We start from the raw sequence: 26,927 nt of genomic DNA, 5'->3' as shown, positions 1-26,927 counted from the left end.
TGAAATTCAGATCGATTGTCCTAACAACTTAGATGTTCACATTCTAGTAAAAATAAGGATAAAGAAGCCTCTCTGGGTGGTTTTGCATTTGAATTTTTTCCAGAAGAAAACATTCATTAAAAGGTGTCTCTGAGAGAATGAAGTAACAGAAATGTGTTCTGAGTATTCCTTTTCAATATTTTATCAAGTTGGAGTTACTCCTTGTTCAATGTAACTAAAAAATCAAGGCTCCTGAATCAACTACACAGCTCAATAACATTTCAAGATCCTTTCCAAGCTCATTTTAAAATAGCATTCCTTTGAATCTTCAAAATCAAATTCTTTTGAAAGTGGAATGGGGGTTAAATTTAGGTCAGCATGGATTTCATAAAAGCAAAATCCTTTCAAGTCTGCATTAAAAATTCATGTGTCTAACTGAATGGCTTTGCTTGGGTGGTGATAATAACTATTACCAAAAGTTAATTTCCCATTTCTATTCTTTCCATAAGAAAGTTCTCCTGCATCATCCCAGATGTATGGGAAGGTTTCAGCTCAGTTTGGAAACACAAACAGAACTGAGGATGACACTCAGTCATCGGTTTATTCCGTTCAGTCATAAATGATGACAAATATGTACAGTCGTATGTTAGGTCAGTTCCCATTCACATACTTTGTCCTCATCCTGGTTCCTAGAGTTCATTCTGTGGGCACGGAATCTACTGTGTTTTATTCTTATTCCTTTATTCCCTTATGTAATTGTGCTAAAACACTGGATCCTTTTCATTTACTTTAACTCAAAACGGTTCCTCTCTTCCCCTAGGCAATAAAGGAATCTTTTATGCCAAACTAATTTGCAAATATCCTAGTAGGTCTGCACAAGCCTGACACAAATAGCGTGGTGACAACATTGAATTGTCACTTTGTCTAAGGGAAAAAGCAGAGCAGGCCCCCGTGTGACCCACGGCTTGCCATCTAGTGTCAGAAGCTTCTTTCCAACAATATCGGTATGTGTAACCCATCCACACGGTGTAGAAAAGAAAGGAGGGCTGGGGATATAGCCTAGTGGCAAGAGTGCCTGCCTCGGATACACGAGGCCCTAGGTTCGATTCCCCAGCACCACATATACAGAAAACGGCCAGAAGTGGCGCTGTGGCTCAAGTGGCAGAGTGCTAGCCTTGAGCGGGAAGAAGCCAGGGACAGTGCTCAGGCCCTGAGTCCAAGGCCCAGGACTGGCCAAAAAAAAAAAAAGAAAAGAAAGGAGCTGGCTGAAGCAGTGTGACCTGTAGTTATGCTGCTTTGAAGTCAGATCCTCTTTTTAAGAGGCTTGTGGAATGAGGGCAATAAGTGGGCATCATGAGGCTTAGAATTGATCATTGCCACAGTGCTATTCACATAGTATCTGGCACATAGATTGTAGTTCATAAATATTTCTAGTGTTCAGCCATATGCAGATAGGCAACAAATACTGGCTAAATAAATGCTTAATGGCCAAGTGGACGAATGAATGAATGCACAAGCAACCAGAATAAATCCTGTTTCAAGATTCCTCTCCTCTAGACTTTTCCCATGAAGAAATAGAGTAGATTGTGTATGATGGAGTTTAGTAACGTTAGATAAAGGGTAGATTTGCTCCTGAACAGGAGGAAAAAGGAGCAATAATTTGGGTCAACTCCACAGTCTTCCCTTTGGCAGAATTTATTAGTTAGTAGGATAAGAGGGTGGCCTGAGGCCTCACTAGGAGACATTATAGGACATAGCAATTAAAACAGAAACAAAATGTCATGTCAGGGCAGTGTAGGGGCTGGAAATGTGGCCTAGTGGTAGATTGCTCACCTAGCATGCAGGAAGCCCTGGGTTCGATTCCTCAGCACCACATATATAAGGAAAAAAGCCGGAAGTGGCGCTGTGGCTCAAGTGGTAGAGTGCCAATCTTGGACAAAAGAAAAAGCCAGGGACAGTGCTCAGGCCCTGAGTTCAAGGCCCAGGACTGGCAAAAAAAAAAAGCCATGTAGACAGTTGTGAATTTACCTGTGACCCATCCACACCCATATAGGGCAGAGATCCTCTCCATCTGCCTTACACTTACATGAATTACCTTTTTCAAGGCCTGACTCCTGGGTTTCTGTACTTTCCCCCTTTCAAACCTGCTTAGCTCCTTGCTTCTCTGATTCTCTAACTAGCAGGTGTATGGAACCTATTTGTTCCTGCCCCTGTCAATCTGTTTAAGGCCTGAAAAATCATTTGGCAAATGATGAGACAGACATGTGAGCTTCTTATCGATGTCATGGGCTTATCTGTCTATTCTGCTCATTTTGTATGGCCCATGAATGATTTCATAAGTAATCAAATGGCCCTTGACAGAAGAAAGGCTTTCTACCCCCAGATTAAAGGAACTGTTTTTCCTTTGGTCTTTGTGGAACCTGGATGAGGACACTGAAATATGCAATGCTCCCTGGACCCCAAGATCAGAGACCTCTCATGCCCTTTCTTAAGTATCTTCTTTCTCCTAATGTCATTCTTCTCCAGCTCAGAAGGATGAACAGAAAGGGAACAGCAGGCAAGTAGCCTCAATAGATATCTGACTAAACCAGGCACCTGTAGCTCACACCTGTAATCCTAGCTATTCAAGAGGTTGAGATCTAAGGATCACAGTTCTGGGCTGGGATGTAGCTCAGTGGCAAAGCGCTTGCCTAGCAAGTGCAGCGTCCTGAGTTCAATCCCCAGTACCAAAAAAAAAAAAAAAAAAAAGAAGACAAACTGAGGATCACAGTTCAAAGCCAACCCAGGCAGGAAAGTCACCATGAGACACTTATCTCCAATTTACCACCAGAAAACCAAAAGTGGTGCTGTGGCTCAAGTGGTAGAGTGCTAGCCTTGAGCAAAAAAAGCTCAGGAGTAGTACCAGTACCCAGGCCCTGAGTTCAAGCCCCACAACTAAGAAAAAAATAGATATCTGACTAATTATGGAATGAGTCCCAAAGCTTAGCTGTTCCAGAAGACTAGAAATGCTGGTCAAAACTGCATACTTAATAAGAAATTCTGGAATTCCAGGTTCCTCTTACGAAAGGCGTCTTCAAACCATTATGTAGTGGCCTTGTTCAGACAAAGAGACTAGATTTTTACTCACCGTTTTTCTTCCAACTACTGTTCGGCTTTGGGAACATATTTCAGTTCACTTTTAATATTCTGGATCTCTGATAGGTTGACTGCAGGTCCTGGAAGTTTCTTTGCTCCCGGAATTGGCTTCTTCTCCTCATCTGAGGTGGAAGGCGCTCCCTGAGGAGAAAGGAGAAGGAAGTCAATTCACCAAAAAGATATTTGATCTCTCTGGCTCATGGTTTGAACCAGAAAAAAAATTAAAGCAAGAATAATAGGATAGGCTGGAACTAGTGGTAGAGTGCTCGCCTCATATACATGAAACCCTGGGTTGGATTTCTCAGCAGCACATATAGAGAAAAAGCCAGAAGTGGCTCCGTGGCTCAAGTGACAGTGTGCTAGCCTTGAGCAAAAAGAAGCCAGAGACAGTGCTCAGGCCCTGAGTTCAAGCCCCAGGACTGGAAAATATATATATACATACATACATACATATGTGTGTATATATATGCATATATATATATCCCCAGTGATGCACTTTTACTAAATAAACTGTACCTCGCAAGTCTCTAATACTTCACAGAAAAAATAATAATAGGAGCATGTGATTCTAGAAGTGACTTTTCCTTGTTTTGTTGGGACCACCTTAGAGTTTCAATAAATTTTCCTGAAGTTTGTACAGGAATGTAAAATAAAGTTGGAAGAAGAAAACAAATAATTTCCACATGACAGAAAACACTAGAATACTGTTCAACATCTGGTAACTAATAAATATTACCAACAATTAAAAGGATTTGTGTTTCCAAGAAAAGCATCTTACAAGACTAAATTTAATTTGGTATCATACAGTCATAATATGCCTGACAGCAGAAAGCTGTGGAACACTGGTGAACAGTTGGCTCTAACAATTAGTGTGGCCAGAATTTGTCCCATGACATCTTTTTGAAGTATAAACAGGCTGAAAGTACAAAAGGAAAACATCCTTGAACATGAGCAGTACAGGAGGAAGTAACAAAGTTGATCCAGCCTTCTTCTCCTGCTTTGGGAAGTATTTTATATTTCCTATCATTAAATGTTGTTACATTTTCATCACAATTTCAGTGTAGGACTCACATTCTGCTCTTTTTTGTGACTCCCCCAATGCCTGATTATAGATGTATACAAACAGATATTTGATGTTTATTGTTTAACTAATCCTGAGAATGTACCCTAATGACAAATCCACACCACTATATATATACACCAAGCACACATAGAAAAATGATCATAAAACATTAAGGGAAGTTGCTGTATGCAGCTCCAACTCATTAGTACAGAAGAAAGTTGCTTGTTTGGTTGGCCCATTCCTCTTATTTGCTCTAGGTAGGTGTGGGGCAAGCTCTTGGAGGAAGGCATTGGATGACATTTAATCTCTTTGGCAGTCTGAGAACACACCTCCAGATCAGTTTACAACCAGAAAGATATTGAATGAGGGCCCCAGCTGCTTCTCCCCGAGGTCACACCTCCCAAGCCTGCTTGATCACCAATGACTGAAGGTGACCAAAGTCAAGGGGTGGGCCCATTCTTGGGAAACTAGGGACTTCTCTGATAAGCCACTTGGCCAGAGAACTGGCCTTAGTCTGAGCCACTCCCACCATCTCACCCCTGCTTCATGTTTTATGTTTTGATGGTTCCCAGCCTTCTGTAACTCCTCATTTTCCTTACAACTATTTTCAGCAATAAATATTTTACAAGATGAATCTCATTCTGGGTCTGCTTCTTGAGAGACTCAGACTAACACATTCCTCCATGCCAGCACAACAGAGCTCCAGCTGTCTGGCCAGCCACTGGGTGAACCAATGCAATTCCAGAGGAATTAAGAATAAGAAACCCACATGTCTGTCTCCTAGGAAGCCCTGCACTTCCCAGTCTAACTTGGCAACCCTGCCGTGGGGTGTGAAGGGGATTACAGTCCATGCTTTGTGTTAACCCTTATCTGGCTCCTATGTCTCATTCTTAAACTGGTGAGATCCTAAAGGAAGAACATGTTCAAGCCTCTCCAAACTCTGCCAAATCATTTCATATTTATGTCCTTCACAGACATGTTTTGAAATTGTTTATTGGTAAAGATGAGTGGACTTAGGAAATATTGAGGTATTTTTCTTCTACTAAGGGCTAATGGTTTTTCTCTGTAATTTTTCTCTCTAGATCTGCTACAGTGCTAAGAGCTAATTTGTTGCTCATATCAAATGATAAAGGAATTCATTGTGGACTGTAATCAGTGTAAGTACATAGAAGAACAGATTGTTTCCCCAGGTCAGTGCACCAATGACCATAGGGTCAAAGAGCCATAGGATTGGCTACTTTTCCTCATACCACGTTCATCACATGTAAGTGCAGATGTCAAAGCAGTAATTAAAACTGCAAAACACCCACACAGAAGATGACGTATTCTAAAATGTTCTTTGCTAGTCTTCTGGGAAGGAATTTTGAACAAGTCTATAAAGTGTTGCTTTTTTTAATACATGTAGCAGTGAAATGAAAAATGTTTCCTCACTTATAAATGTTCCCACGGTTGTTAGGTGGGTAGATCTTAATAAAGAAGCATGAAGGAGAAAAATGTTTCCAATTCCTTCTGTCAAATTCCTGGGTAAGTCACATTCACTGCCATTGTAACATCAAAATATGCGACACTGGTACATTAAGTGCTTGAAGCCACTAGCAGTACTCATGTGCAAGGATGTATGGTGTGAAAATATGCAGATTAATAATGATACTATCTAATATTGAGCATCTTTCTGTCAAATTATTAAAACCCCAATGCCCTGTATAGTTTATTTATCAAGATAAGGAAGGCTTTCAGCATTTGATTTGGTAAGGTGGAATGTGGTGGAAAATTCTAAGTGACATATTTAATAATATGTAGTACTTTGACATTATAATATTGACCCAGGAAAGGTGGTTAGTAGTGGTGTATTTTTTATTAAATTGTGACTTCTTTTTGAAAACACAGTGGAAATTAGACCCCATTACTTTTGTGAATTTCTTATTATAAGAATTACAATAAATTAAGGCCTGCTTGAAGAAGAACAGTTCCAGATGGTTTTATTTGGCTAATTCAGTACATTCTTCTTTTTTTCATAGATATTAGAATTGAAAAGGGACATGGAAGACGTTCTTTGCCTTATATGAAGAATGTGAAAGAAAACTTATGGATAATAGCAGCATTCCCAATTTCAGGAACAGCTACTGTGCTGGGAAATGCTTGCTTCAAGAATCACAAAGAACTTGTACAATATCACATAATAGGGGAGCATTTTCCAGCTACCTTGTTTTTCTCTTCCCCTTTACTATCAGATACCATCCTGAGACTCTCCTGTGTGAGAACTAGTCTGACCTGCTCATTCATGCTCAGACACTGAAGACTCAATCATACCAGCAAATGCTTCCATTGCTAGCTCCTCAAGCAACTCATTTTGTCCTCATATGAACCTATAGATCTGCCACTACACTGCTGGTATCCTTGTCTTACAGTTCAGAGGATTGGGAGGAAGGGGGGCAGGGAGGGATTGGTACAACAGGAGACTTACTTTAAAAAAAAGAAAAAAAAAAACTTGTCCAAGGCCACACTTCTTACAATGGCTGGATCAGACTTAAATGATGTGTTAGCATCTTCTAAAGAGACCAGTTTGAAATTGAAAGGGTAGTATTTAACAGAAAGTCCCAATGTGCTATTTGGTGGCTTAATAGTGATGCTATTTTAGTTAAAAGATGACATTTCTGTGGCTTAAAGTGGTTTAGTAATACCCTTCAGATCACTTCAAGCAAGCAGCTGCTTGTCTTAGGCAAAACAGCCCTTTTTATGAGGATTTGGCTCTAAGGCATGACTCAAGTGGGAGAGCTCCGGTCACCAGCAAGTGTAAGGTCCTAAATTCAGACCCCAGTACCAAATTTTTTAAGATAAATTGTAATTTGCTGTACCTTGTCATTTAATTCTGTTTTTCTCATTTTGTGGTAATGAAATGCTTCTATTTTTTTTCCTCAGAAACACAGTGAGATTTCAGCAGAAAAGTCACTTGTGGGTAAAACATAAACATCTGCAGAGGGAACTCTTTCCTCTTTTGGCATTTGTTGATTTTAGCCTCCATTTTAACACATCAGGTAATTGAGTTTGGTGTGAAGTGAAGGATGAAAGGGAGGGGAAAATGCAGAAATGGAAACTCGATAGGCTGCCTTGCAAATGCTTCCAAGGAAGATGAAGGCATCTAATGTGTTTGTTTGAATCTACAAGTGAATGAATGAAGTTCTGATGGCTTTATCACCCCCCAGAATCTGTACTAAATAGATGTTGATTGGTTGAGTAAATGCTCTTAAGTAAAAACTTATAAATTCATAACTACCATTAGACAAAAAGCATCTGAGATGCTCTATCCTTCCCACTACACCCAAAGTCACTCACCAACTAGAAATTAAATTTAGATCTTCAAGTAATCATGCTTACCTTTGGCTGGCAGGGAGAATGGGATTGAGTTTCCCACTAGAATGAACAAAGACTACTGTAGAAACCCACAAACTCTATGATGATTCCTTGACACATAGCTATTTGGCCCTCCTTGTCCTGGAGAGCCATTCTGCCTTGCTTAATGAGGACTCTGAAGGAGACAGGCCTTACTAAGCTCTGCTAGCTAAGTTTTTCTCACCTCCTCCATTTCAGGAGTGCATTCTTTTCTTCTGGGAGGTTGCCCAGCTCCAGGCCTAAAGGCTCCCATTGGAATATTGATGTTTGCCTAGAAGCAAAAAAAAAAAAAAGTATAAATTTAGCTCAAGAAAAAGGTAAGAAATTGTAATGACATTCTGAGGCAGCAATCATTGTGAGGAAAAATGTGTCTGTGAAGTACATCTTCAGAGCTTTTTATCTCTAGAAAATTGCTGTAATGACAGTAGAAAAATATGCAAAGGCAAATTTGACTTCCATTTATTACAGATTTCTGGTATTCATCCTAAGGTCTGCACAGTGATTTCACAGTTCCTTACTGAGTGGAAGATTTTTTAAGGCAGTTTGTCTGGCTGTTGCCCTCCTGTAGTGCACACTATTTTTCTCTCTGAGATGAGGAACACATAATAACAGGAAAAGAGGCGTGGAGAAACATGGGCAGGAGCCATCTTCACACCATAGGCTTCCTTCAGGTTCCTTCAGTTTACCCTGGTATAGTATGGTATGGGCAGTGGGCAGCAGGATCCACACTTTCTAAGCTGCCTCCTCTTTTTGTAATATTTTTTAAATTATCTTTAAGTAGTTATCCACACAAGGTGCCAGATAACAAAGCAGTTTATGAATGCAATGTACCTTGATCAGTGTCACCCCTTCAACATTCTCACCCAGCCTTTCCCTTACTTGCCTTCATTTCATGATATATACAATGAATTGCTGACTGCGTTCTCCCCTACATAACCCCATCATTTGTCTTCCCCCTCTCCTTGGCCCTCAAATCGATAAATGAACATATTGGGCAGTATGCAAGTGATTACAAATGAATTAACTGGAGTGTAATAGACTCAATGAAGAGCTCAAATATTACAATCTTTTTAAAAAGACTAGCTCAAAACCCAGCAAAATTAATACCAGGAAAATGGTATATTCTGTAACATCTTGCTACTAGTCCAGCATCCACTCAGGCCTCTGGAGTTTGCATTCTTCTACCTTTCTTTTGTGGGGGACAGTAAGGAGTAAGGAAAGTGCTTGAGAGTCAACCTCCCTTTGTATAGCAAACCTCAGCTATTTTTGTCCTTCATTAAATGGTAAATATAAAATACCTTCTAGTAAACATGTGATATTCTGAACACTAAATTGTGTAATATGCGGGCACATATTTGAATTTGGAAAGAGAATATGAAAGTTTGAATTTTGCCCATATTTTGTCTTCCATCAAATGTTGAAAATATTTAATGCAGACCAAAAGAGTCTTCAACTAGTAGTATCATTCAAATAAAATATGCACTAAAGCTGAGTGCTAGAGGCTCATGCCTATAAACCTAGCTATTCAGGAGGCTAAGATCTGTGGATGGTGGTTTATAGCCAGCCCAGTCAAGAAAGTCCGTGAGACGCTTATCTCCAATAAACTACCAAAAAAGCTGGAAGTAGAGCTGTGGCTCAAGTGGTAGAGCACTAGCTTTGAGCAAAAGAAGCTCATGGACAGCACCCAGGCCCTGAGTTCCTACCCTAGAACTGACAAAAAAATGTACAATACATTTCCCACTGAAAATAAACTCTTGCCTTATGAGTAATCAAGCATATGGGAGGTAGAAAACCACATAAGGATATGTGGGTTTGAAAAACTGAAATTTGTTTTGATGTTGTGATTGAAACTGTTGCCTGAGAAAAAGGAGCAAAATATTCTGTTATCTTATGAAGCAGATTGGGCTTTGGTACACTACCAAATAAAATTATTAGAAAGTATGGTAAGGTATGTGTGGAACCGTCTGGTATAAAGTCTGTTGCCAGAGGAATGATTAACCCATGACACAGGAATTAAGTAGTATCCATGTCTGTGCAGCATGTATTTTGCTCCTATGAAGGGAGTAACAAGTAACTTTTCTCAACTAGGGCCTTTAAAACTTCCTCTTCCTACTGGAATAATGCTGACCCCACAGAAAGGAAGTAGATTCAAACTGTGGCAAATAACAAGAGGCTCATCATTATGGTTCCATTCCTTTAGGGTCAACAAGCCGATCAGTATTTTTAATTATATTTTTTTATCTTTAAGTAGTCATATAAAAGAATTACCATTCAACAAATCAGTTTATGAATACAATGCATCTTGATCAATGTTACTTCTTCCAAGAAGTACTTTTTGGGGGTATGTACTGTAAGACAGTAGAGCATAAGACATGGGGAAAACCAGCCTTATTATCATGGCAAATATGAAGCCATCCCTCATGAATTCCAAAATATGCCTTTCTTAATATCTTTCATATTAGAATATGTCTTATATACTCCATGATATCTTCAAAAATATTTTTGAGACAGGGTCTTACTATATTGTCCAGGTTGGCCTTTAAACTCTGGGGCCCAAGTGATCCTCCTACTTCAGCCTCCGAACTAGCTGGGACTATAGGCAAATATCTCCATGCCAGGCTCTAACAATTTTAATGGGCACAATTTCTTTATTGCTCATCAGGTAATAGTGATGTAACTCAATCGTAGAGGCCTACTTAACATGCATGCGGCTCTGGGTTTGATCCAGCAATACACACACACACACACACTTCACAGTTCCTATGGGCCTGAAATCAAGATGTTCCAAATGATGTAAGCAGATTCAAAGAAGATAACCTATACTGAACTATTACATTATTTCTATCACTTCACTTTGGATGAATGAGAGAGAAATTCAATATACGGACTTTTGGGAGAAGGTTAACAAAAGTTTAGTTAGAATCAGGCATGATGGTACACACTATAATCCCTACACTGATTAAGAAACTGAATGTCAAAGATGTTAGATGATGTGCTGAAGTTCACACAAGTAAACATACAAGCAAATGTCAGGATTCCCAATCAACACTGCCTAAGTTGATAAAGTCAGACCTTTCCAATCCTCCAAACTGGTCTCCCCTGAGTTCTTTTCACCGGGACAGAGTTAATGCTAACCAGCTCTCACATTGCAGACTTACATTCTGAGAGTGGCCTTCGAAAAGGGATACACGAAATGGATAATTCCAGAAGTGCCAAAAGCCACCGAAAAACTGAGCCATTCAGTCACTAGCACTCACTTGATTATAGCCATAAGAAAAAGTCCTTTTATTGTTTATGTGAAACAAAAAAAGAAAGAAAAAGTTCTATCACTTGAATTTGATAGAGAAATGTAAATCTGTAGCTCTGTTTTTATTCTGTTCACCAGCGAATTGGATCCTTTTCTTTTCTACACTGCCATGCTCTGTGTTCTAATGCAAATGAAATGCCCTTGCAATCACTGTCTTTCTACCTGCAAGTTGGGCGTGCCATTTTCTCCTCCGAATGTGTTTGGAATATAATATTTTTATTTAAAAAAAGAATAGATAGATAGGCAGATGATAGATAGATAGATAGATAGATAGATAGATAGATAGATAGATGTTAATATAGAGTTCCTCCTCCCTACCCAGTAGAGACCAAGAAGATGATGGTCAAGACAATTTCAGACAAAAAGTTAGTGAGCCTTCCCCTCATCTCACTAAGTAAGCCACATGGGTCTAGAATTCCACCTATGGTAGGAGATGTAAGCAGGAAGGTTGTGGTCCAAGGCCAGTGATGGGGAGATGGAGACAAGACTCTATCTCAAAAATAATTTTAAAAAAACCAAAAGCCCCACCCCCCACCCCAAGGATGGCTGAGGTTGTGGTTCCAGTGGTAGAGCGTCCACTTAACAAGCTCTGGGCCAAAGGTTCTAACCCCAATAGTGTCAAAGGAAAGGAAACCAAAAAGAATGGAGTTCTTGCTTTGTTTTGAATGCTGGGCAAATGCAAGGGAAGCAGGCTCTTGGCTTTTTGCTTTTGTAATGCAATCTTTTGTATCTGTTGTCCCTCCTGGAGGTTTGGTCATCATAGACACCGAAGCATCACTTTCCCAAGCTATACATAATTTGTAGCATCCTTCAAGTTGGGAATGGAAAAAAATCTACTAGGTTATCTTTTGCCAAAACAGGATACCAGTGCCTGATAGAAGACCTATCTGATGTGAAATGAATACTGCCCTTGATCACACTGGGTGAAGAAAAGTAAAAAGAATTCCCTGTAAGCTAATTCCACCACTCCCTTAATTATTTCTATTGTTCTCCTTGTTGGGTACTAGGCTTTGAGCCAAGAAGATTCTGGAAACAATATTCCCACCACAGCCACTCCTATGGGCTTACAATGGGATGACATCTTTCCCTAGTGGGTTAGATTCTGATAGCTGCTGGCCCCTGAGGACTGACAACTCTTATTGCTCTTTGCTGTCTACATCCATTGTTCTCCTATCTCCCACTCCTTTTTTTGTCCCTAATCTGTCTCCTCTGAAGTCATTGAGAGTTTCCTGTATATTTGTTTCAGATCACCCCCTCTGGTTCTCTTTCCTTTTCAAAGGTCCTAGCAGCTCCTGCCATTCTCCCTAGGCACTATATAGAATTGCGCTTTAGTGGTCTCAGAGTCTTCAGTCCTCTGAATAGAGCAGGATATGGCATTTTCAGGTTCATATAAAGCATCTCTATATACTACTTTCAGAAAGGCATGCCTTCTGACTAAAAAATGAGATTCTGCTGGGAACAGGTGGCTCATGCTTGTAATCCTAGCTAATCTTGAGTCTGAGATCTGAGGGTCACAGTTCAAAGCCAGCCCAGGCAGAAATGTCCGTGAGACTTGTATCTCTAATTAACCATAAAAAGCTGGAAGTGGAACTGTGGGTCAAGTGGTTAAGCTCTAGCCTTGAGCACAAAAGCTCAGAGGCAGTCTGTGCCTAGGCTGGGAGTTCAAGCCCCATGACTGACAAAAATAAAAGATTCAGTTTTCACATGTTCATCCAAATAAGACAGATGGATATTCAGACACATCTACCAATTAAATATAGCTCACATGTCTTAAAATAAAATGCCTTTTCACTAGAATGCAAAACTGCTTAGAGATTCTTGTAATATAGATTCAAAACATAACAACCCCCACCCAAGACGAGACACTCAACCAAGGTTCCTCACCCTAATATGTCATACTAAGAGGTTTTTCTCTCTCCCTCTCTCTCTGTTCTCAACACTCTTTGTTCTCTTCAACAATTTCCTGAATGACTCAGCTGTAGTCTCATCATCCAAGGTAAAATATGTTTCAAGAATAAGCTGTACCACTACTAAAACAATGTGCGCCATTATGGGGGGTAGGGGCAGACTGCATCCCTTAAGTCCTTGTCATTGTCAGAATCAAAGATGACATCTGTGGGCTGGGACTATGGCCTAGTGGTAGAGTACTCTCCCTGTATACATGAAGCCCTGGGTTCGATTCCTCAGCACCACATACATAGAAAAAGCCAGAAGTGGCGCTGTGGCTCAAGTGGTAGAGTGCTAGCCTTGAGCAAAAAGAAACCAGAGACAGTGCTCAGGCCCTGAGTTCAAGCCCAGGACTGGCAAAATCAAAACAAAACAAAAATGACATCTGTGTAATTCAGATGGATTTAGTCAACATCCATTATATATGTGTTGTAAAAATCACAATAAAGCCCATTTATACAACTAATTTAGGCTATTAATTTTTTTTAATTTTACGCTACTAATTTTTAATGATATCTTTTTAGCCAGTATCTGTTTGTCCCAAGTCACAAGGCTGAAGCTTTAATCAACACCACACAGATTAGCTGAAGTCATGCCAAACCCACTTAAGAGTCAGATTATTATATTCAAGTTCTTCCTACACTTTAAAGAAGCCAGCATTGGATTTCATAAACAATGTATTTTGTAAGAAACTTTAGATCCATGATGAAAGGAAAATGTCTTGGTGCTACATTAGAACATAGGTCAAATGAAAGTTAATGTTTGTTTTTTGGTTTTGGAGTTTGTTTTGTTTTGATTTTGCCAATCTTGAGGCTTGAACTCAATGCCTGAGTGCTGTCCCTGATTTTTTGTCCTCGAGGCTAGTGCTCTACCACTTGAGCCACAGCTCCATTTCCAGCTTTTTTGGTAACTTATTGTAGGATTACAAGCATGAGCCACTGGTGCCCAGCAAAGGTTAATGTTTTGTAGGCCATTGTGGAGCACACCTGTATTCCTACTTATATGGGAGGTGGAGGTAGAAGGATCATAGTCTGATACTCACCTGGACAAAAGCAAGAGACCCTATCTAGAAAACAAACTAAAATCAAAAGGAACAGGAGTGTGACTCAAGAAGTAGGAGGCACTTAGTTCAAACCCTAGTACCACCAAAAAAAGATAATTTTTTCTTCTGAATTTTCACAGAATATTAAGGAAAGGAATATATCATTATTATGATTTTAGCTTACTTGGTGTATTTGGTTAACTGAACAAATATGAGGAGTAGCAAGGACTGTCATATAGTTTAAATCTTTTTAAAACTACAATTCCTACACAGAAAACACCCAAGAATCCCAAACCTGTTTTATGTTCTGTTCAATGGACAGCAGATGAGTACAGATAATGTGTGGAGAAGGGGATGAGGTACTTAAATATGAGGCATCCAACCGTTCTGTTCTCGGTGGGTATGGTAGAATGCACCTGTAAACCCAGCTACTTGGAAGTCAGATTATCAGGAAGATCATAATTTGAAGTCCAAGCAAAAGGTGGTGAAAACCTATTTTAAAACCAAGCTGGAACTAGTGGCTCACATCTGTAATCTCAGCTGCTCAGGTGCTACTCAGAAGGTATATGTAGGAGCATCTCAATCTAAGGCCAGGAAGGGAGAGATCAGAAGGATCATTGTTCAAGGCCAGCCCAGGCAAAAAGATCCCATCTCAATAAACAAGCTGGACATGGTGTCAAACCCTTTATCTTTAGAGGTCCTGGGAATTGGATTCAGAGCCTTGTACTTGCAAAGCAGGCACTCTACCACTTGAGCCATGCCTCCAGCCTCTTTTAGCATTGGTTACTATCAAGGTAGAATCTCACATAATGCCCGAGCTGCCTGTGCTGAGGTCTTCATACGTGTGCTTTTCTGTGTTGCTGAGGATTACAGGCATGCACCACTACAGCCAGCCTTAGTTGAGATAAGAGTCTATCTAACTTATTTCTTTACCTAGATTGGCCTCAAATCATGATCCCCAATCTCCATTCCCCAAGTACGTAGAATAAATGGCTTGAGCCACTGTGCCTAGCCATGGTGTGACACAAAATTCTGAAGTTCAAGCTACATGATAGGCATAAGTAGTAAGATTGTGGCTCAGGGCTAACCTGAGCAAAAAACATGAGAGCCTATCTAAAAAGTAACAAGGCAGAAAAGGAGTAGGGTCATGCCTTAAATGGTAGAGCATTTGCCTAGCAAGCATGAAGCCCTGAGTTCAAGCCTAAGCACTGCTAAAAAAAATACCTATTTTGTTCTACATGTGCACTGTATAGCATTGGAAAATACCTTGTAGTAAAAAGTCACACACTCCCTCACAACGCAGGACTTACATAATCTTCCTTTTTGAATATATGATTAAAGAGCTAGATTTAGTTTCACTTTGCAACTTGATTAAGTCAATTAACACAGAGGTAGCAATTCAGTACTCACAGTTGCATGTATTTCAAGAGCACAGTTGTTGCTGAATTACTTTACTTTGTACTTTTCACTCAAAGCCATCTTTTGTCGTGTGACAGTTCTGTGGCGTGAACTCAGGGCCTGAGCCCTGTCCCTGAGCTTTTTTGTTTGACCTTAATGCTCTATCACTTGAGCCACAGCTCTACTTCCAGTGTTTTTAGGACTTTAGTGAAGATAAGAGTCTCACAGGGCTGGGATGTAGTTCAGTGGCAAAGTGCTTGCCTAGCAAGTGCAATGCCTGAGTTTGATCCCCAGTACCAAAAAAGAAAAGACAAAAAATATATAGTTTTAAAAGACAGTCTCACAGACTTTCCTGCTCTAGCTGGCTTCAAACAGCGATCCTCAGATCTCAGCCGCCTGAGTAGCTAGGATTCCAGCCGTGAGCCACTGGTGCCCGGCCATCTTATTTTTAATGTGACTTGAATTGGTGTAAGTGATTATCTTCACCCAAATGCTGACACTATTTCTGAATTTCAGTTTAGTTCTTTACAGGGAGGCAGTCAACATCTGTAAAATGGTGACTGTCGTTCAAGTAACCTTGCCACTTATAATGACCCTTGAGATGGCCCCAACCACTCACCCAGCCTTGTGTTTTGTGCCAAGCATGGGGATAGAAAGGAAGAAGACTAGGTAGCACTGGCAGTGTGGTCCTCAGTTAATGAGCTTTGTGACCAGACTGAACAACTGAGTTCTGGGCCTCACTCTTCCTTCCCCAGTTGTATAATCCTAGTGTGTTATTTTACTTCTCTGACCCTAAGTTTCTGATCTATGGAAATCCATTGCCCCATAGCAGCTACATGGTAACTGAATAATGGTAGCTATCAGCATCCTGAAAATCAAGCCTAGAAGCTATTCTCAAGAGATTTACAGACGTCAATGGCAGTCAGAGGCCCATGGGCTCCCCTTGCAGAACATAGGGACCATGGAGGGGAAGGGGGTGTTCATATAGCAGAAGGCTAGGGGCATGGCTTAAGCACTTGCCTAGGAAGCACAAAGCCCTGGGTTCAATTCCCTAGTGCTGCAACAACAACAACAAAAAGAAACCTACCATAATAAAGAAGAGAGCACAGCACTCTTTTTCTAAATCAGCTAGGAAGTTCTCGGGTTTCTTGGGAGAGGACACATAATAGATACTGGCTTACTTTGATCAATGGTAAGAGAAAGGACCTGTGACAATCTAGAGAAAATTGGCTCTGTGTGAGCCCCAGCTCCAGGCAGGCCTGTGATCCTTCCCAAAGGGGCTATGTTCAGAAGAAAGAAAAAAGAACAGCAGATGCTGCCAGTTGCTGTATCGCTTTGTCTCATTAGAGAAAGTCACCAAGCAGATCAGTGATGAGATTAGATTTCAAGCAGCTCTAGCTTTCCCCAGCACCTGTCATGTCACTCTTTCATCTGAAGGGAGTGGATCTGTTGTGCAGTGTACTGGTGTTACCTTGGTTACGACTTCATCCCTATAAACAATGGGTGTAACAAGTCACCTGCAGAGTCTTGAACCAGGGTTGTCAAACAATAAGCCATGAGACAAAGTGTCACACTGCCATATTTTTCCCATAAACATTCATTGTAAAACAAACTCATTCATTCACATATGAAATACCTGTAGATGCTTCAGAGTTGAGCTGTCGGAGCAAATCAAACTACTCTGAAAACTAAAATATTCACTATCTGACCCTTTACAGGAGAAGTTTGCCAAACCCTGGTATGGAATGTAGCAACTGCTTAACAAATTCCTCTCCAGGCTATGGAAGAATCAGTTGATTGCTTCAGAGTGTTTTCAAACCTCTGGATAGAATTTAGTTAATACAATGACAAAGCAAGATAGACTTAGAACCTTCTTATAATTCGAAGGCCATCTCTTCTTCAGTATGCACAATAAAGACAAGCGTACTATCTACCTTCTCGATGGATGAGTCTAAGATGTACCCCTATTCTGCTACATAAAGGAAATGTCCTTGCTTAAAGAGAAAGGCCAAGGTCCTTAGTGTGTTACACAGATAGAAGAGTCATCTAAGCATGTGCGTAGTATAAACCAGGAGCTTGTTGTACATTATTTTGTTTACTCATTGTAATAACTCTATTAAGTAGAATAGTGTCCCCATGTTACAGAAAGGTAAACTAAGGGCGAACTAAGATCACAGAAATGCATACGTGTTTGACTCCACATACTCACAGGTGCAGTAGCACCTTCTGATATGCCTGTTAGCAATATGGTTGAACAGTTTCAGTTCACCCAAGCCAAACAAATTAAAGATCTATGCTTCTAGAATTTTTCCCTACAAAACACTGACCTATAAGACAACAAATGAAAAGATCCAATATGTATAGAGAACATTGCATATATTACACTCCTCAAGAAAAACATGCCATTAGCAAGTTAAAATTCTAAGACATTTTCTGCAAACAACTATGGAAACTTTTCATGTGATTAACAACATCTCATAAAACTGCTGTCCTAAGGGACACATTTTGAGAAGTGTTGAGTTGGATGATGTCAAGGATTGATAACAGCTACGTATTAAGCAACTACAAGTTTCCAGGCCCTAGCCAAAAGATTTGCATGTATTAAACTCACTTTACCTTCAAAGAATGCCTGTAAGATACTATTACGAATGCCTTTCCTGACAGATGAGGAAGTGGAAGCACAAACTCACCCAAAGTCACATAGCTAACAAGTACTGCAACTACAAGCTTCTCAAAGACAAGACTCATGCATCAACTCATCTTTGTGTACTTTGCATTTGGTACCATACCTGGCATGGAAAATGCACCCAGAAAAATGACCAGTGGATGGAGATGAAGTGGATGGAAAATACAGTTGTAAGAAATAAAAGTGACTGATTGCATGGAAGAGACCATTCAAGGTGACTTGCACCTGTAATCCTAGCTACTCAGGAGGTAGGGATCTCAGACTTGCCATTCAAAGCCAGCCTAAGCAGAAAAGTCTGTGACACTCTTAACTCCAATTAACTATCAAAAAGCCAGAAGTGGGGCTGTGGCTCAAGTGCTAGAGCACACCCCTGAGAGAAAAACTAAGGGACAGTGTCCAGGTCCAGATTTTAAGTCCCCAGAAAAGACCTTTCAGGAGCATTTATGCCATGAAGATACTCCTTCATCAGTCAGGGCTTCCATTTGTATCATAGAGGACAGTAACCAAGATAATGTTCCTACTATATCCATTTTCTATCATATTTTATTTATGTACCATACCTTAAGTAAGTGCAAAGATGAGAGGAAAATATTAGATTGTGCTGGTCCTATTTAGACACATAAGAAATAATATTTCATCTGAAGTTACATTCAATTGGGCCTTTTGTGAAGCATAGAACATATTGAAAGAGACAATACCACATAAGGAACCTGTTTTGCCCTTTTGTTGGTAAAGTGCATGGATTTTTTTTGTAATGCAGCAGAATAATAGCCGTTGAGAGTAGTCAATAGTGGCTTTTTAAATATTACAGGTCTAAAAATATGTCAAGGTCAAAATTAGTAAATAAAATGCTGGTGGCTTTTCAGTGATCTGGAGTGAGGCAAGAGAAGGAAGAAAAAAATCAATACACTTTCAGCTTTGAAAGGAAGAAAAGAAAAAAGTAATTCAAGAGACTGTCTTTTATACACTAGAAAATAAAAAGGGAAATTTATGGTTAATACTTCAAGAGCTTTGAGTGCAGCACTCATATCATTATTTCATATAACCCTCATATGAAGTATTCTTTTTACTTTAGTTTCTTATTTTGTTTTGTGCTAGCATTGAGGGTCTCATTCTTGCTCTACTGCTGCCCTGCCATTTGGACCATACCTCCAGGCCAGCTTTTCGCTGGTTAATTGCAGATGGAGTCTTGTAGACTTTTCTGCCTGAGCTGGCTTCACACCACAATCCTCAGGTCTCAGCCTCCTAAGTAACTAGGATTGCTGCCAGTGCCTGCCTAAAGCCTTCTTGACTGATGACAACTATAACAATGGATGATCTTCAATGAGTGCTCATGGTGCTATTTTCAGCATCTTATACACTTGTAGCCCTAAGTGGTGAGTGCTATTATTACCTCCACTTTACAGATGTGAAAATGAAGACCCAGAAAGGTAAAGCAGCACAAAATAATTTCCCACGATCCTATATCAGCACTTAGTGGATTAAGGACCCCAGCAGACTAATGGTAGAGACAATGCTACTAACTGCTTGCAATCTAGGTAAATGATTCAAATGCTCCATGATGGATCATAGGTCAAGGGGAAAAACAATACCCAGTACCACTGTGAGGAAATGTCAGAGACTTACTAGACAGACACCAGAGGACTAAATGTCACCATGCAGAATGGAATCCTTATCAAATGCTAGGCCCCCTCCTTGGTGGCTTGTTCAGTGACAGGCTTCCAGCAGTTGTTACACATCCTGCCACTTAAGAATTCCATCAATTGAAGGACATGCATTAGTCATGCCAAGTAAAGACCTGTCTCTCCAACCACCCCTATCACGGTGTATGCTAGGATTTGTACATCCTTCAATGGTATGTTGTTCACTGCCCAGCCATATGCACACCCTTCCAAAACATGCCCCTGCATTTCCGATTGTGCATAGCTGTGATGGTGAATCAGAGATAAAAATATTTGGGAACTGCCACCTTCCTACAATATTCTCAAAAACCTAGGAAGAAAGAAGTTTCTTTGAAGAAAGACCAAATGGACTCCGTGTTGATAGGATTGTACAAGAAAGCCTTGTGCCCAGAGTCTTAGAGTGGAAATCTTTAAGATTTGTCTTAGAAATTTGGTATTTCTTTCTTTTTATCCAGTCGTGGAGCTTGAACTCAGAGCCTGGACCCTGTCCCTGAGCTCTTTTGCTCAAGGCTAGTGTTCTACCACTTAGAGCCACAGTGCCACCTCTGGTTTTCTGGTGGCTAATTGGAGATAAGATTCTCACGGGCTTTCTTGCCCAGGCTGGCTTTGAACCACAATCTTCAGATCTCAGCCTGCTGAGTTGCTAGGAGTATAGACATGAGCCACTGGCTCCTGTAAAACTTGTTATTTCAAACAAATTTAAGTCTTGAGCAAAATCAAGTTCAGAAAGTTATTTTCATAGTGTATTTGTTTCAAAATGTCTACTTCACTGTCCTCTTTTTGTGGGTGACACTTAAGTCAGTTTAAACAACCAAGGAATTTGATTGCTGGGATAGAATGAGGAGAACTAAGACCATATAGAGTTTAAAAGATGAATATTTAATCTTGGTAGGAACACTTAACTACACAAAAAAATATTTAGCTGTGCACCCAGTGGCTTATGCCTACAATCCTATCTACTCAGGAGGCTGAGATCTGAGGATCGCAGTTTGAAGCCAGCCTAAGCAGGAAACGCCATGACGTTCTTAACAACAGTATACTCCAGAAACTCCTGAAGTAAAACTGTGGCTCAAGTGGTAGACCTCTAGCCTTGAGCAGAAAAAGCTCAGAGACAGTGTCGAGACCCTGAGTTCAAGCCCTGGGACTGGGGCAAATATATATTTATCTTTATTTTTTTTTTTCATGCTCAGGATTTAATCCAGGGCTCCCACGTGCACTTTAGCACCAAGCTACATCATCCAACCACCATCTCAAAAGATGTCTTTGAAACAGACAAGTCAAACAAACTGACATATATTCTAGTATATAGTCAAGTCCTAGTAACATATAAAAATAAAAATTGAATATTCTATTCTCTATCAATAAACATATAAAAACATGTATAGAAAAGTATACTATAGTGGCTGGGAATATAGCCTAGTGGCAAGAGTGCTTGCCTCGCATACATGAAGCCCTGGGTTCAATTCCCCGGCACTACATATATAGAAAATGGCCAGAAGTGGCGCTGTGGCTCAAGTGGTAGAGTGCTAGCCTTGAGCAAAAAGAAGCCAGGGACAATGCTCAGGCCCTGAGTCCAAGGCCCAGGACTAGCAAAAAAAAAAAGTATACTATATTTTAATTAACATGTAATAGTTATACCTCTCATAGGGTACAGTATGGTATTTTAACAATGTGATAGACAGTTTAATTCATGTATACAGTGTGCACTGGTATAATCAGGAAAATTAAATTTCCTGTTCTTGATGATGGCTTTAGTTTGGAGCCTTCAAGCTCTTCTTCCAGCTTTTCATAAAGTATATAATAGGCCGTGGTGGACACACTACATTTTGTAGAAGCTAATTTAAGTCTCATTCAGAAACTTTGATTATCTAACAATTCAGAATAATTGAACAAAAGAGCTCTTTTCTCGGTTGTACCTTATTTAGTCTTCTATCTTTTCTCAATTGTTCCCCAGGAGGCTTACAAAGAGGAGCTTTCTTTTCTGCTTAAGGAATAATCAGTTTAAGATGAATGATCACAATAAGTATGACTTATTAAGCAATCAGGCTAAAAGTCAGAGCTGATGATAAAACATAAATATACCTACTTACCTGGATGGCTCTGACGTTGGAAACTGGCTGTTTTGACATATTCACGAGGTCTTATCCCTAAAAAACAAGTAAGAAACTGTTAGAGGTGGCAGCATTCAGATTCAAGTTGGTGATAAGTTAGAATTTAACTCATGATTAGACTGGGCAGTCACCCCTTTCACTGGCCATATATTCTTTCAGTCTCAGTTTCTGAAGTTACTTGGAGACTCTCCCTCCCAATGCCTTAGGGAGAGGGAACACTAGAGCACCCCGATAAATCATTCAGGAGGAGAAATGCTGAGATGCCTCGCCCCTGATGCTAATGATAGGCGATCAGAAACTTGAAAGGCCCTATCATCTCCTTCCCTGCCCTCTTGACCCTCTGCCAAGAACAGCAAAACACAGAGATGGTGGGAATAAAACACCTTTGTTCAGAGCCTGAGAGGCTCTCTGCTTGAAACTGAACTTTTGATCTCCATTCAATGTTGCCAGGGCAGCAAGGCTACTGAGAGCACCTGCTTTTCCTGCAAGACTCGGAGACATGGCCTGCAGGACACCCTTGCTGCCATGATCGTCTCCTGTCCTGGTACACATATTGATTCTCACAGACCCCTGTAAAATGCTCTGAGGAGCTGGACAACATCTCTCCACTGTTTGTCCTCCCCTCCCCAGGCTGGGTGCCTCTGACAGAGTGCAGGCTCTGTAAACATAATCATCAATGTTTTCCATGTGTTCCTTTCTTTCAACAAAACACTATCCGAAGGAAAGGAGGGGACTGAGCATGGACTCCAGTGGTAGAGTTTCTGCCTACCAAGTGTGAGAGGACCTCGTGTCCTTTGTTTCTTACTAGTACCACAAAAAAGGGAAGAAGAAAGAAAGAAAGAAAGAAAGAAAGAAAGAAAGAAAGAAAGAAAGAAAGAAAGAAAGAAAGAAAGAAAGAAAGAAAGAAAGAAAGAAAGAAAGAAAGAAAGAAGAAGGAAGGAAGGAAGGAAGGAAGGAAGGAAGGAAGGAAGGAAGGAAGGAAGGAAGGAAGGAAGGAAGGAAGGACAAAAGAAGAGAAAAAGAACGATCAACTTGAAAGGAAGGCAGGCAGGCAGTAGGGCTTCCATGTTAGATTCCCCAAGATGTTAACTGTCTTTTAACACATGAGAGATGACTTAGCACATTTAGGGGCATAGGCCACAGATTGCTGGGTTGAAGGAATAAGAACCAAGCTCTGGTCTATTTTTACAGCTCCACTTGTTAAACATGAATGGGACCAAATGAAAAGTCAAACCTTCATTGAGTTAAAAAAATGCTATGTTCCAAACTGTAGCTGTAAAATAAGTTGATGGAGTTCTCTATTGACTGGCAAGAGTGTATGTGTTAACATGTAAGTCAATGAACACCAGCAGCAGTGTTGGTATTTGCCACATGTTCACCATAACTTTGGCAATGTCATTCATTCAACATTTCTTGGCTCATTTCCTTGATTTCCCCAATTGTGGTAAGACTCTAAAGGATATAATGCTGCTGGGGAGCCTTGCTGATCTAGAAAATATGATGTAACTATTATGTTATGCCATTGTGCACAACTAATGACTTCTGAGTGCTATACTGATCTGAAGCCTTAAGTAGAAGAACTGATGAGAGATAGTCCTTAACACTTATAGCAATAAAAGCTCTGGGAAGAACTCTGTGGAAAACTTGGGATATTTTTAGGTCTTCAGAGTCTTATACTCTACTGTATGATGACAAACAATTGTATTTTTAAAAAAACCCTATTGCAGCTGGGCATTGATGGCTCACTCCAATAATTGTAGCTACTCAGGAGGCTGAGATCTGAAGATTGCAGTTCAAAGCCAGCTCAGGCAGGAAAGTCTGTGGAACTCTTATCTCCAATTAACCATGAGAAAACTGGAAATGGAGCTGTGGCTCAAGTGGTAGAATGAAAGCCTTGAGTAAAAGGAGCTCAGGACTGTGTCCAAGCTCTGAGTTCAAGCCCCATAACTGACAAAAAAAATCTATGGCACAAATTTTAAAGGAACTATAATTAATGCATCCAGATAGAGCTTGAGGAACTTAGTACTTTTTATAAATGGAAAATTTTTAAGTTTCACCTTAATGTTTCAGTAATACATAAATATGGTTTCCATGTCTGCTTTTAACTTATATGCTATTTATATTTTCATTAAAAAGATTTTAATGTGGTTCAAAGCTAAATAACAAAATGAATAATCAAGGATGCATTTTTGCTGTCTGCTTTGTGTGCAATAGTTTTTGGCTCTCCTTCACTGTCAAAGAGACATGAAGGAATTTAAAAATTTGAATCTAGGGCACACAGCTCAATTTCAAAATGAAACAGTACTTTAATTTTTAATGTTTCCATTCCTCAAAAGCTAATAGAAATAATGCAAAGCAATAATTCTCACAGTACTTTAAATACCTCAGCATGTAGTTAGTGTTCTCTATGCGTGTATAACCAAAGTTTTGCCAAGATCATATGGGAACTCCTTTTTTAAAAAAACTTATTGTACATTGATGTAAACCAGGAACTAGGAAATTTCTTCATGATATTGCAGACACAGGTGGAAATACTAGAAAACAAGCAGTCTGTGGTTGTGTTGTTCATACTACATTGAATTTTCAATGTAAGCTGATTTTGTTTTTTCACCAACTTCTAGTAACTTCTGGATTGTTGTAGAGGTTTTGGAGGGGGCAGGTGCAAAGGGATAATGAGTCTGAGACAAATGGATAGATGAGCCTAGTCTCCTATATCATTTTGGTATGTTCTCATTTGCATATGAACCTATTCTTAACAACCATGTCAATCTTCTATAGATAGAGACATCTATAGAAATCTGGTTAGCTCCCAGATCTCATTCCTCATCAACAGGCTAGAGAAAATTTGTGTAAATCAGTTCAGCAGCAGTTCCCTCTGTCCTCATTATTTGCAGAGAAATCAGGGCAAAGCACACTGATGAATAAAAATAGACAGTGTTCCCTGGCTGTTTCTCTGGCCCTGCATTCACCTCCATCGGGGATGCAGCGTGTAGAATGCACCTTCCCTCTTCATCTGCAAGCTTCATCCCAGAACCAAAAAAAAAAGCAAGCGATGCCTTAGATACACATTTCACTCCCATTGGGGCCACTGTTTTTCATCCAAAGAGGTACTCGACTTTACAGCACTCAATTACTGTGTCTGTCTCCTGTCTCTGACTAAAATTTGGAAACACTGAAAGGTTGACAAGGCATATTGGCTTTTACAATGCTTGTAGTATCATGGAAATGCTTGCCAACCAAAGCCAGTTTGAGTTTCCTGGCAGTCCTGCAAATCAGTAGGGACTTGTAATGGTCTCTATGCTGAGTCACAGACAATATATCCCCATTTGGTTTTGATTGGGCAGCACCGAATATCTAACTTCTAAATAAAACATCGATGTACTAAAAATGTGTCAACATTTATATCACTAACTTAATGAGAAGGGATTCAGAAGGCAATCAATCAATATTTGGAAAGAAGAGCTTTGCTCTGTTTGTTCTTTGTAAAGGTCTAATAAATGGGTAAAGTGCTATCTCAAAGGGAATTGTCTTCTGTCCTGCAGCTAAAAATAATTCCTGAAGAGAGTACAGAAAGATGTCCAGCTGTCTGAACTAAGTCATATTCACTGTCTTAAACATACTGCGAGGGTGCCCCCATATTCCCAGAAAGAGACAACAAGTAACCTACCCTGCTGATACAAGAAAGAAGCCTGCGACCACATTGAAGCTCTCGAAAAGTTGTTTTTTTTCTACGTATAGAATACCCATAGAACTTATCACCAAGATCAAGACATAGTCTTAGAGAAACAAGCAAAGCACTCAAAACGTGTACTATGTAACAACACAGACAATAACTTGCACTTAGGTAAACCAAATGGTATTACATTGCTTTTGTCTTTCCCCAATTGTCCTTAGGAATTCTCATCTTAGAGCTGAACTCTGTGTACAGGTGACACCCTAGGCTGCCGGCCATCACAGCTTCAAGGTCATAATTATCATATCTGAACTGTGGATATTTTATTAATGTCACTATCAGTGAAAACCACCTTTAGCTCATTTTCGTTTTCATCACACACACACACACACACACACACACACACACACACACACACACACAACCTGTAAAACAGAAACAGCAATAACATCAGTGAGCAAAGAAGTGACAAAGAAGTACACTCACTGGCTACACACCTACAAAGTTATAAGTAGTCACTTCAAGTTAGATTCTCGAGGAAATGTCCTAAAGAAAGCACAGTTGCCAGAGCTCGGTCCTTCTGCTTACCTGCCTCTGTATTTGTTTACTGCCTGAGCAAAGTCTCAAGCAGCCAGGTACAAGAATACAAAGCTCCTTGGAGGATGGAAGGGACGCCGGGTGTCCTCTGAGCTGCGAACTCAATTCCGATGCTTTTCATGTAGCTGAAATAGCTCAAGTGCTCTGTGACTCTCCCGGTACTGAGAGCTGCTCCTGGCTCGGGGCTGAAGGGGAACTCAGTTTAAGGCTAAGTGTTAAAGAGAATTCCTGTCATAGCTCACAGTTGTTCTTCCTAAATATAGAGTTTGATACAAGCCATATACTGGCTGCCTCCAAAAGGCTTGACCGTGAGGAAAGCAGGGCTCAAATGTCAGCCGGGAGGTGGCTACAATATCTTACTGCCTTCCTAATCTTCCAGAAGAGACCGGCTATGTTTTGTCACCGTTTCAGAAGAGGTAGAGTGAATTTCAGGAAGTAGGAAAAGTCTTTCTTTAGCTTTATTACCTAGAGGCCAAAACATGAGGGATGTTGAGTAAAAATTGGGGGAAAGCAGCTAGGTTCCTGGTGTCAAACAGTGCTTGAAACTTAGTTTGGTGATTGGGGAGCCGTTGAAATGATTTAATGATGAGCACTCAATAAGCACTTTCCAGGTGATGACAATTATACCATCGCGTTGAGCTATATGGCATTGCCCTTTCTGTAGGTCAAACATGATGGTAGATGGACCAGCTGTGTGGTGCTCACTGGGCTCTACTGCCTCTACTGGTGGTATTAACTTTGATCCCAGAGCAAAAGAGACAACAGAATAGAATAAAACAAAGAGGAAATGTCTCCTTTAAATGACAAGAGCCAGTACTAGATACTAGGAGAGACCTTTTATTCTTTTCTTTTTTATAATTATATTTAAGTAGATGTACAAAGGAGTCTCAACTCAACATATCAATTTATAAGTACAA

At 40.1% G+C, this 26,927-nt stretch overlaps 1 protein-coding gene across 2 annotated transcripts in view; it reads right to left on the bottom strand.

The window, feature by feature from the left end:
* Positions 1-26,340, bottom strand: part of Smpx (small muscle protein X-linked) — a 56,141-nt gene extending 29,801 nt beyond the window's left edge. The window contains exons 1-4 of one of the 2 annotated variants that reach the window (XM_048336104.1): positions 26,002-26,340; positions 21,720-21,776; positions 7,752-7,838; positions 3,107-3,255 (exon numbers count right to left, since the gene is read on the bottom strand). In XM_048336104.1, coding sequence (XP_048192061.1) covers positions 3,121-3,255; positions 7,752-7,838; positions 21,720-21,758 — 261 coding nt within the window. In that variant the 5' untranslated portion in view covers positions 21,759-21,776; positions 26,002-26,340 and the 3' untranslated portion in view covers positions 3,107-3,120. The remainder of the gene's footprint in view (positions 1-3,106; positions 3,256-7,751; positions 7,839-21,719; positions 21,777-26,001) is intronic. The other variant, XM_048336105.1, reaches the window with a different exon arrangement.
* Positions 26,341-26,927: the final 587 nt, after the last annotated feature.

The sequence above is a fragment of the Perognathus longimembris genome, chromosome 28 (genome assembly GCF_023159225.1).
Source record: "Perognathus longimembris pacificus isolate PPM17 chromosome 28, ASM2315922v1, whole genome shotgun sequence".
In the NCBI taxonomy this organism is placed as follows: Eukaryota; Metazoa; Chordata; class Mammalia; order Rodentia; family Heteromyidae; genus Perognathus; species Perognathus longimembris.
The sequence above is the reverse complement of the archived record's forward strand: the minus strand, read 5'-3'. Positions and strand labels throughout refer to the sequence as shown.